General features: G+C 38.8%; 2 protein-coding genes across 12 annotated transcripts in view; one reads left to right on the top strand and one right to left on the bottom strand.

The window, feature by feature from the left end:
- Positions 1 to 5,466, bottom strand: part of ralgapa1 (Ral GTPase activating protein catalytic subunit alpha 1) — a 74,844-nt gene extending 69,378 nt beyond the window's left edge. For all 8 annotated transcript variants that reach the window (XM_085440569.1, XM_085440572.1, XM_085440573.1 and 5 more), the window contains exons 1-2: positions 5,361 to 5,466; positions 1 to 95 (exon numbers count right to left, since the gene is read on the bottom strand). The exon at positions 1 to 95 is cut by the window's left edge and continues 16 nt beyond it. In XM_085440569.1, coding sequence (XP_085296695.1) covers positions 1 to 95; positions 5,361 to 5,466 — 201 coding nt within the window. The remainder of the gene's footprint in view (positions 96 to 5,360) is intronic.
- Positions 5,467 to 5,549: 83 nt separating this feature from the next.
- brms1la (BRMS1 like transcriptional repressor a) lies at positions 5,550 to 11,881 on the top strand. 4 transcript variants are annotated; one of them, XM_085440583.1, is made up of 10 exons: positions 5,550 to 5,610; positions 7,159 to 7,320; positions 7,547 to 7,637; positions 7,731 to 7,858; positions 8,784 to 8,863; positions 9,079 to 9,175; positions 9,295 to 9,384; positions 9,521 to 9,585; positions 9,673 to 9,773; positions 9,968 to 11,881. In XM_085440583.1, the coding sequence occupies exons 2-10, from the start codon at positions 7,182 to 7,184 to the stop codon at positions 10,056 to 10,058; spliced, it is 882 nt and encodes a 293-aa protein (XP_085296709.1). In that variant the 5' UTR covers positions 5,550 to 5,610; positions 7,159 to 7,181; the 3' UTR covers positions 10,059 to 11,881. The 4 variants fall into 4 exon arrangements, with proteins under 4 accessions (XP_085296709.1, XP_085296708.1, XP_085296707.1 ...); XM_085440582.1 differs by lacking the exon at positions 5,550 to 5,610 and adding an exon at positions 6,042 to 6,104; XM_085440581.1 differs by lacking the exon at positions 5,550 to 5,610 and adding an exon at positions 6,049 to 6,191.
- The last annotated feature ends 490 nt before the right edge of the window (positions 11,882 to 12,371 follow it).

Genomic DNA, 12,371 nt, shown 5'->3' with positions numbered 1-12,371 from the left:
GACCTCAATGGTGACAAAATTCTCAAAGAAAACATAGTAGATATGAGAATAGTTCAGGTCGAAGAATTGCTTCAGCTCGGCCGGCTCCGCATTTTCTAAAAAAAATTAACGGTACAAAGGATCAGAGGGTCAACGAACATACACATTCAGGAGAATAGGAAAAAAATTCAAACGCAATAAATTCCCCTACATCTGCTTCAGCGTTTACACCCATTAACATGAATGTAACTTTACATTTTCTTAAACACATTTAATCTCTCATCCAAGAGGCTTAAAAATCCAGCCGCTTTCTTTCCAAGCTCCTTAGACTAACATGACTTGGATGACAGAGAACCTACACAGACATTAACCAAACATCACACACTCAACAAGACCTGGATATTCCTCTTAACAATCCCACCTCTGTACAAACAAAACATCGCATGTGCATCTTCAACTCGACCCCTCTAGTTTAAGAAATCAGAGATTTTCTTTTTACTTTGACTCTGTGAATAACCAATAACTGGGGAATAACAAGTCTTATAGGACACTGGCTTCAAGTATCTGATTTTAAAACAGATATTAAATAGTATTAAATAGTGAGAAATATAAAATGCTTCACAACTATCTTTTTGTGACAACTCACACTCATACGTGCCTGTCAAACTAAGACATCCTGTATTCCTCAGAGACAAACTGGGGTTGGAGCTTTTCTTGTTTATTTCCCAAATCTCTGGAATAGTTGACCTAAAATGTCATGAAAGGAAACTCTACTGATTACCAGAAACCCATAAAGAGACACTTTTTAAAAAAAATTGTCCGTTTAACTTGTGTTGTTGGTTTATGATGGTAACAGGAAATGGTGCTTTTTATAGTACCGCTGCAGAGGGGTACTAACCAGCAGGTTCAGCCACATTAGTGATCGAACACACTACAGATACAGAGAACATTTGTGTTATCAGTATCAGCCTGTATGTGCACTGTATCACTTCTGTGTGATTTCGTTTTAAATTAGCTTTCCTATGCTTGTTTCTTTTGTCTATTGTGCACCCCTGTAAAGCCTCTTAAACCTTTACACATGAAATACAAACACAAATCGACTCAACTACAAGTCAAAATTCATGCTTAAATGGAGAAAACACAGTGGTGAGAGGAAAATTCTCACTCTTCTTCACAGGAAGCATATTTAAATAAAATAACCCTACCACCATATATGGGCGCTCTAAATATACCCGTGTTATGTAAAGAAGCTGTAAAAACAACACACAGCTCAGTTTGTCATGCAAACAGTCTCTTTTCAAGAATAAGGAAGTTTACTTGATGTGTTTTGCACCTCACCATTAATGGCAGCAGTTGAAAGAGACACACACACAAACACGCTGGTTTAAACACACTCATATTGAAACACAACCACCACTGTGGCTGAAGGTCATGCACAAACACGAATTTGGTCCCCATAGCCTAAAAAGCAAAACCGAAACACACCACAAGTTTTAAAAAGGCTGTGGTGTGATTCTGAATCTCTTAGCAAATGATGCAGAGTCTTTTCTGCTATTTCATCTGATTCAAACAGCAGGGATATATTTTCACTATGGATGACACACGATAAAACTTCGACCCTCTGTGCCCCATAATTTAACACCAGATGACCCACTGAGGATCCTGCAAAGAAGTGACCTTCTCAGAAGTTGTTCATTAAGCTCAATAACACAGTTGTAAGACACACAGCATCATTATGGTGAATTCGCGTATTCTTGAAACAGACAACATGTTCATAAATAATATTTTTTCTTAATTCAGTGGTGCAGGTCTACAGTGCAATACTGTTAAAGCTCGAGTTCGCTAAACAAGCAAAAACAGAACTGAAAAAATTACTTGCGTTAACTCATAACAGGCCTTCATTTGTTAGTGGACAGAACAGAAGTTTAAGCATTTTGCTGATATTTTTGGCTGTTTTACAAACAAAAATGAATTTTATGCTTAAGTAAAACAGTTTTAAATCACAGTCCTTGTGATTTTGCTTCTTTTGAAGGCCAACACCTTTTTGGTTGTCCCAGAAATTTCCATATACAGGACAAACCCACTTTTGGCTGCTTCCTTATTCAAGGCGGTCGCCACAGTGGGTGGGGCGGCTTGTTTGATTTGGCAGATTTTTACCCCTGACACCCTTCCTGATGAAACTCCAAAGGAATTAGTGTCTCCAAAATCTGTATCTGGAAAGACAAACCCTTATATTCATAAATGTAACGACATATTTGTACAATATTCTCTTTAATCATTTATGCAGGCATGTATGGCTCTAGGAATTGTTTTTTTAATTAAGAATTTTCCTTGCAATGTATGGCAATTAAATGGCATATTAAAACAAATAAACAAAATCAGCTTTTAGGAACCATTCTATTTCCTTAAAAACATTTGTATAACAAAAATGCTTCTGTTAAGTAATGCCATACAGTCTCATTACCTTACAGATTCTTACTACAGACTGTAAAGTGGCTGCACTAGTTGAGGACATCAGTTAATGTGTGATGGAGCACCAATGCAGTACAGCTTCAAGTTAATATTTTTCCCAGTCTGTCTAAACTTTAATTCTCCTCGCTGCTTGTTAAGTTATCGTTCATGCATTACTCCTAGTTGGATAGTCAACACATTGTTTGAATGTTTGCAGAATCTTAATGAGCTTGAAAGTCAACATTGGCACGACCACCTTTATTCTTAAACACAGTCTGAACGCTCTGAGGCAGCTTTCTTTTAACTTCTTTAAGTAGCCTTTAGGAATAGTTCTGCAGACTTCTTGACAGACATTCAAAGCTCTTCTTCGGATGTTGGCTACCTTTAGATGATCCCACAGTGGTTCAATAATGTTGAGGTCCAGGCTTTTGCGAGGCTAATCCATGACTGATAATGTTTATTTGTGTGTTTTTCTATCCAGATATGATTTCCTACTGTTGCCAATCCAATGGTGGATCTGATGGCACCTTTCTGTGTTTATTATTTATCAACATGACACAGCCTCCATCGTGTTTTACAGATGGCTACAGAAGCTGATTGTTGTACATCTTTCATGACCTCCTGCATACTTAATGACAATGACTTGAAGCAAAAATAAAAAAATTTGGATTCATCACACCATCAGACTTGTTGCAGCTGATTTTCAGTTGGCTTCTTAACACCCACCCTTCCACTGAGCTGACTTCTAATCAGGCTTTTGGACACAGCAGATGAACTGATCCAAACACCTATTACAAGTCTGTAAAATTGTGTTATCTTTGGCATTTTTATAACTTCGACTTGAGAAATGTGAAGAAATGGTGTGTTTTTGTTACAGATACAATTTAAAATTGGTTCTTTGCTAAGTTTTCTGTTTTGTGTATACACAAAGTTCATCCCTTGAGTTAAGTACCCTTTGTAATGCTTGAAGGTTTGCAGGTCAGTTTTAAGCGACATTAACCATAATATGAAAATGACCAGGAACAAAGACTGGACTGAAAATGGGTGAAAAAGTAGCCAATTTTAAAGAAACAAAAGAAAACAAAACAAAAAAACAACAACTTTGAAAGACCTTTAGAAAGCCTGCAAAACTTTACCTCAGGACCAAATTTAGAAAAAAAAATACAAAAAAGCAAAATATAAAGAAAGGGACAGTGGCTCGGGATGTTTGCACAGTACGCTGCAAGTTAAATCTGATTTTGTCCATTTAACTACATTTTGTGAAAAATCAAACTTTCAACATCATCTGGACATCCTTTTTGGACTTTTAAACAGAGAAAAGTTTTTATCAATTTGAATAAAATGAAACAAACAAAACTTTCTTCATCAAGACACGAGTAAAAAATAACAAATACATAAAAAATAATAATAAAAAAAAAATCACTCATGACTCACTCTGAGGACTTAACTGGAATAATCTGAACACTGTTTCTTGCCTTGTATGAGAAAGTCTGACTGGACCACTACTGAACTCACAGTAAACATCTGTTCATCTGTAGTTAAGTTATTAGAATAGTAGAACAGCTGGTTTTAACTGAGGAGTTTATCACCAGGTTTCTTTTTTAAATAAAGCTCGTTTATGTAAAGAGAGAGGGGGTCTGGAATGAAGAAAGCCAAAAGGGATTTGGGAACAGTTGCTTATTAACCTGATTGCATAGCAGTGCAACAGCTCCTTTTACTCATTATGCCATAATAGGTGTGACCAGTTTTGAAAACCTAAAAATTGCTCAAGAGTCTTAGTGCTCCTGTCTGCTTCCCACAACAGCTGGAACAACAACAACAACAACAACAACAACAACAACATGAACAAATACTTAACTGCTGCAGTTAACAATTCTTCAGTGTTGTGCAAATGAAAACCACTTTCTTCATTTCATATGGCAACTTGACTGCAAAACATGTCTTTAGCCATTATTCAGTCATCTGCTTCCTTTCAGACCATTTCACTTCAAGTGTGTTTATGTCTCAGCCTCTTATCATGGTCCTGTGTTCCCAATAGAGAACAGGGAGGGGGCACACCCCTTTCCTTTTCTGTCTTGCACACACATACACAAACACAGACACCAGTAACTTTTACAATAGAAACAGGAAGCCGAGCTACTGGACACAGAGAGGAAATAGTAGAGGCTATTTCCCTCTCTGGTCGGTGTGGGAGTAAGTGTGTCAGTGAAAGACACTCATCCATCACTTTAATACCCTGCTATCTTCCTTTATTCTCCCACGCATTCATAACCCTGAATGTGGTGTTGTGTTGCAACACATCTTAACACATGTTAAGAAAACATTCAGCATTTCTCACACATCAGGCCTTTCCCCAAAACTCACACAGGCACGCCCCTGCAGCAACCAGAGAAGCCTGGCAAACGGCCTGAAGCATCACTGAGGTTGTTTAGATGTTCAACGCGCATCACACCTGATTTTATTTTATCCAAACACCCCATGCCAAACTCCATTCATAAATCTGACGATGTAATGGTATTGCTAAACAATCAATATAAATAACAGCCTTAAAGCTTCCCCTTTAACTCGACAGCAGAAGCAGCCAGGCTCCTTTAAAATTCACTTCGTATATTGAGAGTTACATATCCATCATTCTGACGGTAAAAGGGGGAGAAACTATGACTTCAGAGATAAACAATTCAGAAAAAATAATATAACCTTACAAAATGTTTGATGAAAGAAAACGGACATGTTGCCGAATTAATGAGACAATTTCAAAATATTCTTCTGTGTTCTGGTTTGTGAAAAGAAATCCGGCGTGTCTCTCTACAATCGAGTCAACTTTGAACTTGGAGATTTTCTGACTTGAGTTTGGTGTGGCATGCACCAAGGCAGTAAACTGAAATCTAGAAGCTAAGCTGTTCGCCCTTTAATAATGCTTTCTAACTTACCTATGACTATTCTGAGATGCTTGAGCCTCGTCAGCACGTCCTTCTTTGGGTCCAGCACTTTCTGTGTGGATTTTTTAACGTCCCCATGAGGTTTTTTGGAAAACATTCCTGAGGCAGGAGACGCAAGAATGCGATGGTAGACAGCAAGGAGGAGCTAGCCTGTGTAGCCAGCTAATCTTCAAACTATAACGAAAAACGTGTCTCCCGGAGCATTAGCAGCCCTCCGCAACAGCGTGGAGTATTTCTACGGGTAAAAAATTATCAGAGAAACTCATTCTCTTTAAACTAAGACAAATATGTACAGCGTAGCGGGGCAACGCATCCATCCATTGCACCTCCCTTCTCCACAACAGTCACTAGCTGCTTAGTTAGAAAACATCATGGCGGAGGAGGGGAGGGGGGGAAACAAAATAATAGATAGCAGATAAATTCAACGCAAAAATGCCACAGTAATAAGCAAAATTTCTATCCCGTTTGTCATAAATATCACACAGATCTTACATACTTTGGACATACGTGGATTTTAATCTTTTAATGTTTTAAACGTGCAGGATTCTGTTCGAACTCTCCGCCTCAAGCTAGAGCGGTGAAACATGGGTAATGTAGTTTAAGCTTCCACAGTGGTCCTCTATTCATTAGACTATTCTAGATAAAAAAAAACTACAATTCCCAAAACAAATAAAGGCGTCCTGCAGAGATTTGTTTTTAGCTTAGCTGGAGCACACGAGTGTAATCGTAACTGAGGTATAACGATAAGTTTTTACTTTTTTTCCCCCTCCGAAAACATTTTTTCCCAACACATCCTGCAAAGTACCACCTATCTTGTAAGATGTGAGTCAGTTAAAGCTTGCTTGTTTGTATATATTTGTAATTAAGTCGTGATAGTTTTTCTTGCTACTTGACTATATTCTCTTGCTAACGTGCTAACGAAATGCTAATACTGCTGTCGTGTATTGTTTTTTTTGAATAATTTAATAATTTCAAAGCTAAGCTAGGGAGAGCTTAGCGAATAAACTAGCATAAGCAATAAAATAGTGTGTACGATTATTGTCTATAATATTCAAACACCTTGAGGATACTTTTCAAGTTCCACCATTAAAAACAGTTAACTGAAGAAAAATGTGTATGAGAAGTCGTTCACTACGAACAGTATAAACAAATATCCCACATTATTAGCTTCTTTAGTTAAGCTGAATATTACACAGGTAAATGTGAGTCAAAAAAATCACCTGGTTGATCAACGATCGCTGGATATATGAAGGACGTAATCAAACTAAAAACCCAGAAATAATTCTAAGTTAAGAAGTTATATAATTTTATTAGCAGGAAAAAACAGAGTTGATGTTCTTTAGCAATACATTTGTTAGTGATATTTAATTAATTCGGGATGAGCGCATCAATCAGAGCAGCAACTGAACTATTAACGTTTTAATCAACCTACTAGTTGTGGCATGCTGATTTGTAATTTCCCTTAGTGTTTTAAATAATCTAGAGAAAACATATGGTAGGATGTGAAGAAAGGAACTGCGGTACTGCATGAGGAAGTCAGAGGTGGCAGAGAAGTGTGTGATCATGGTGAGGGAGGTGTAACAGTGAAACAGCAAGGAGGAGAGGTAGGGAGGGGACATGAGTTTAAATACCGGGGTCAACCATCCAGAGCAATGAACAGTGTACAAAAGAGGTGAAGAAGAGAGTGACTACCATCAGTAAAATATAGGAGTTCTGCTGCCTAACAAATAATTGAATATTGTATGTGCAACTGGCAAAACAACCTGGCTATGTTTCTGTCCCACACCAGTAACCTGACGCAGAGTTGCCGCCATGCCATTGCACCGTGACCGGGAGAAAAAGGAGAGTACAGCTGAGGAGATGGAGGCGGAGGAACATGAGCAGGAGGCATCAAGCTCAGAGGAGGAGGACTCTGACACTTCCTCTGTCTCTGAGGATGGAGACAGCTCAGGTGAGAAACACTGGTCGCAGGAAATGAGCAGAACATTCCCGTACAGCTGTCATTAAAAATGAATACTTGAGTGAATCAATCAGATTTTACAAAGTTGTCAAAGCTTCAACTGAATATCATTATATTCCTACTCAGCAGAGTTTTCTTACATAGCCACCGAGTTGCTCCCTTCTTCCATCAAAGACTAGTTTCATACCAAAGGTGTGTTTGTTTTATGCTGTTCTAGAAATGGATGAGGTGGACTGTGAGCGGAGAAGAATGGAGTGTCTGGATGAAATGTGCAACTTGGAGAAGCAATTCACTGATCTCAAAGACCAGTAAGACTGACTCTTTGCTTCAAATGGGAGTTGTTTTAGGAAAGTCATATAACAGTGAGTTGCATCCATATTTACTCCTGCGTCTGTGTACAGGTTGTATCGTGAGCGTCTCAGTCAGGTTAACAGCAAGCTGGCAGAGGTGGAGGCTGGCCGGGCGGCAGAATATCTGGAGCCTCTGGCAGTACTGCTGGAGAACATGCAGGTCCGCACCAAGGTGGCAGGTAACTTAAATGCATAGACACCTTCACATCACACTTGCATTTGTTGTTTATGTAGCCAGCTGTGCAATGCCTTCTGGTAGAGTTGCAGTTTGTGCAGCAGGGTGTTGAGTTGCCTGCTTTGCATTTGCAGAAAGTTGACATGTAACCTAGTAACATGAATTAAAAGTGAAATGTTTGCAGAAACACATTTTGTGTGCCTTTTTTTGTAATTACAGAAAAAGTGTGTAAGCCAATGTGTTGTTTTCAATTTAAAATCCAGGAGTAAACAGTATTTATTTAATCAAACATGGTCAGTGACTGTATGGCTGTAAGTGGCTGTGGGAAACACTGTCTAAAGTACACATAGGCAAAATACATCTAGTGGATAATGCAAGTCCATCCTGCAACAAATTAGTAACAAGCAGCATTCTAATAAGGAAGACTGCTGTTGGTGTGTTTAATCAATAACCTGTGCATTGGTGCATATCAGACTGCTGGCAAGATGTAGCCTAATTTAAATATACATTGCATCCATTCAGAATTTTTTTTTATATATCAACTATTAACTATGTAAAGATTTACATTAGCCAGTTTTTGCATGCTATCTAAGTCACAGTATGGAAATGTGGAGCAATCCTCAAGTGCAAAATCCCCACTGTGAGAAACCACACGATGTGGTGAATTTGAATTTTGCTGTTTGCATCTGGCCTCAGCACTGAAGTGGTGTTTTAGGACCTCTTAAACAGACTCTTGGGGAAAAGTGCTGGCCCAGGTTAAGTTAGATAGCACAGAGATGGTGTCATTACTCGGAACGTGCAAAAACAAGTTTGTTTTTTTTTTGACACGCCCTTTCAGATAAAGGTGTTATTAGTAATAGCACAAGTTCTTTGACACACTGATCTCTTTATTCATTTGGATATTGTGTGTCTCTCTCCGTCTTTGGCAGGTATCTACAGAGAGTTGTGTTTGGAGTCTGTGAAGAACAAATACGACTGTGAGATCCAGGCAGCATGTCAACACTGGGAGGTTGGACACACTGTTTAATATACCAAACTATTTTTTATTTATTTAGATATGTGGTAATGCAATTGTTTTCTCTGTATTATTATATGGTCTTTATATTATAAAGGGCTTTGAGGTGATTACTGCTGTGATTTGGCGCTTTATAAATAAAACTGAATTGATCCAGTCTGTGTGTATGATTATGTGTTTTATGTGTTATTTTGACTCTGTGTGTGCAGAGTGAGAAGCTGCTGCTGTTTGATACAGTGCAGAATGAGCTGGAGGAGAAAATCCGAAGACTAGAGGAGGACAGGCACAGCATTGATATTACATCAGGTAACACAGTCATTCACGTTGTTTGATTACGTTTGTACCCTCCCACCATATACGGGAAGTCACGTTACAATGAATGCAAAGACAAAACATTTGAGTTTTTGTTTTTATTTTTCTATCAGAGCTGTGGAATGATGAGCTGTCAGGAAGGAAGAAGAGGCGAGATGCTTTAAGTCCAGATAAGAAGAGGAGACGCCCGTCGGTGGTGTCTGATATCCTTCTAATGTCTTTACTCTTGCTCATAATGATTCTACTCCTAAATAACTTAACTACTTGTGCTGTAGCCATGTGTCTGATTACATTTCATCCCTGCTCTGGCAGTCAGTCACTGTCCTTAACTCTGCTTACGTCCATATATTGTCTACATGCTACCAGATCTGGACATCCTAGAGGACTGGACCGCGATCAGGAAGGTATGTGTTAATGTGCAGGACTCCACCCTCTTTCTTATTTCTCAGGTTGTGTATTCCTGATTCCTTTTTCTTGCCTCCTCTCCTGAGGCTCTTGCTTGTGAGCCATCTTTTCATAATGTGACATGTGGCACATCTGGAATCCTCATCAGTTTTCACCTTGAGAAATTGAAGCAACAACTGTCTACAAAGTACGTCCCTCTCCTCCAGAAGCATTTTAGGAATTAAGACATCTAATATGTACTGAGATTGATTTCCAAGTCATAGGCAGAAGGATGAGGAGGCACAAAATTCAGAAATGCGAAAATCCTCTTATCTTTGTCTCTTTGTGGCGGTTTATTGTGTGTTTAGGCAACATTTAACAATCATGTGTGTGTTCACCCAGGCCGTGGCTACGCTCGGGCCTCACAGAGGGAGATCTGACTCTGAGAGCTCTGCGTTCCCATTCAGACCTGACAGAAGCAGGCCCATTCTAAACTGCTGAGACACCCACACAAGCAGCCGCATAGGAAAAAACACCTCAAGGACCTCCAACACGGAAACCTCTACATGACACATGGTGGCATTCAGGTCTGCAGTCATAAAAACGCACACAGCAGGACATTTCTCAGTCTTCACAGAATCCTCTGCACTTCTCAGCTGACAGTGATTCCACCTGTCTGTGAGATGATTGGTCAAGCTGCCTCTCCTGCCAACCATCATGACTTTAATAGATAAACAGGAACGGAAGCATTATTGATCACCGCTCGTATGTTTGGGTATTGCTGCTTTATTTCACACTCAGGCTCTGTAGACGGTTTCAGCCGACACAGGTTTTTGTAGTTTGTTAAGAAAACCACAACAATTAAAACAAACATCTCATGTTAAATGTTATGAAAACGGCTCAGCGCGTAAAAGCCATTGATGCTACAGCTTAAGCATCACTGAACCTGTTCCTTCAAAATGCTTTTCAGTCAGTGTTTAGATTTTGAATACATCCATTCACTTCGGATGCACAGATGGCCTTCATTAAAAATTTAAATGCTTCTCAAAGGTCGTATGCGGTGAGGTTGGTGTCCTCGCTCCACATTGTGGTTGCCTTGAGTGAGTTAATTGGTGAGCTTATGCTGGTAAAATGGGCGGGAGTATGAAAATGAGTCATTTGTTTAAGCAAACATTTCAGCCGAGCATCAAATTCACATCAAGTCTGACTTTTTACAGCTTGCAAACTCTGTGTCGATTATTGGTTGGTAAAGAAATCAGTCGTTCTGTGCTCAACAAGGTCGAGGACTTGGTTTGACTTCAGATTCACCATGTGTTTTGCTGTAGGTTTTCAAATTTCAGGCTTCCAGTGACTAAGTGGGGGGAGAATACAAGTTCATCAATGATGCCATAAAATATATGGGTTTTTTTGTTTGTCTGTTTTTTTGCCTTTAATACAGTTTACTTTTTGAAGACCATCCATGAGATATTTTACGAAACCAATAAAAGGGGTTATTTGGAAAAGAGTAATGCACAGAATTCCTGTCAGTGAGCTGACTTACAAAGACTTTTTGTCATTAGTGTAAGAGTAAAAACAGGCATTTTTCTTTTCAGTCTGCCTTGTTCATACAGTACAGTGTTTATGGACAGTCAAGGCACATTCCTCTGGCTTGTAGTGATGGAATGCTAAAACAGCGGTCTCTGTAATGTGCTGAAAGAATTATCCACCAATACCAGATCTTACTTTGAAGGAAGTGAGCCAGATCTGTGCTGAGACTGACCAGAAAGTTTCATTAAATTCTGTTTGGTTATTTTAGCATAATCCAGTGGATATAAAGAGCAGAAGGTGGACTATTTTAAGTGAGGGCTAAATGTAATGTATAAACAGCACATGAAAAGTTAAAGTGCTAATGTTGTCATTCTGCAGGTGTTGCATCCTCTTCTCTCACATCTACCTCTTTTCTCTCTCTCTCATGCTCTTCAAAGTACAGTTCACATTTTTCCTCATGAACGTGTAAATGCTGGCATCTTTATGAACACCGTTAGGTAACTTAGTGGTTGGCATGGTTGTTCAAATTTGTTGGCATTGTTTCGTTGTTATAAAGCCTGCAGAAATGTTAATTGTACGTGGTGGTGGGGGGAGTTAAGCCAACAAAATCCTTTAATCAGTCATCTCACGGTTGATGATGAAACAAAACTGCCATTTGATAGCATCGTTTTTTATGTATAGGTTCTGGGGATGTAATATCCAAAAGTTTGGACAATAGGTTTTCACTTGCCCTTTTCTTGTTTATCATGTTGATGATTTTACAATTAAAAGTTGTTTTATAAACATGTCCTTTAGGCGTCTTTGTGAAAGCGCTGTCGGCAGAGCTACTTCCTCTCGATTTCAGCCTCGCATCTTTGCAACTGATTGCTTCATTAATACCAATGAAATATTTAGCAACTTTCTGCAGTGGAGCTCACAGAGTGCTTCCACATCTTTAAAGGAAGCAGCAATGGATGCAGGAACTAAATGGGGAAAAACCTGTCGAGCTCTCAAAGTATACACTGTGTACTCTTAATGAAATAATAGAGCAGATGTATTTCCTCTTTCAGAAGAACGTGCAGTATTCTCCTACATTACCTAATGATTACAACAGGTTAGAGGATATACAGTTACTATTTAGTAACTGTATATCCTTCTACTGTTTTTAAGTTGTGGCAGGATGGCCCTGCAATTTTTTTTTTTTTTTTTTCCCATGTCTCAAATCTACTTGATGTAACTGACTGACTAATGTAAATCCAAATAAATATGCCCCTGTAATATAATAATTTGTACACACAAA

The sequence above is a fragment of the Copadichromis virginalis genome, linkage group LG19 (assembly GCF_057382275.1).
Source record: "Copadichromis virginalis isolate Kocher_CV1m ecotype Utaka linkage group LG19, C_Virginalis_male_GT1.1, whole genome shotgun sequence".
NCBI lineage: Eukaryota > Metazoa > Chordata > Actinopteri > Cichliformes > Cichlidae > Copadichromis > Copadichromis virginalis.
This window is presented reverse-complemented; position numbering and strand designations above follow the sequence as displayed.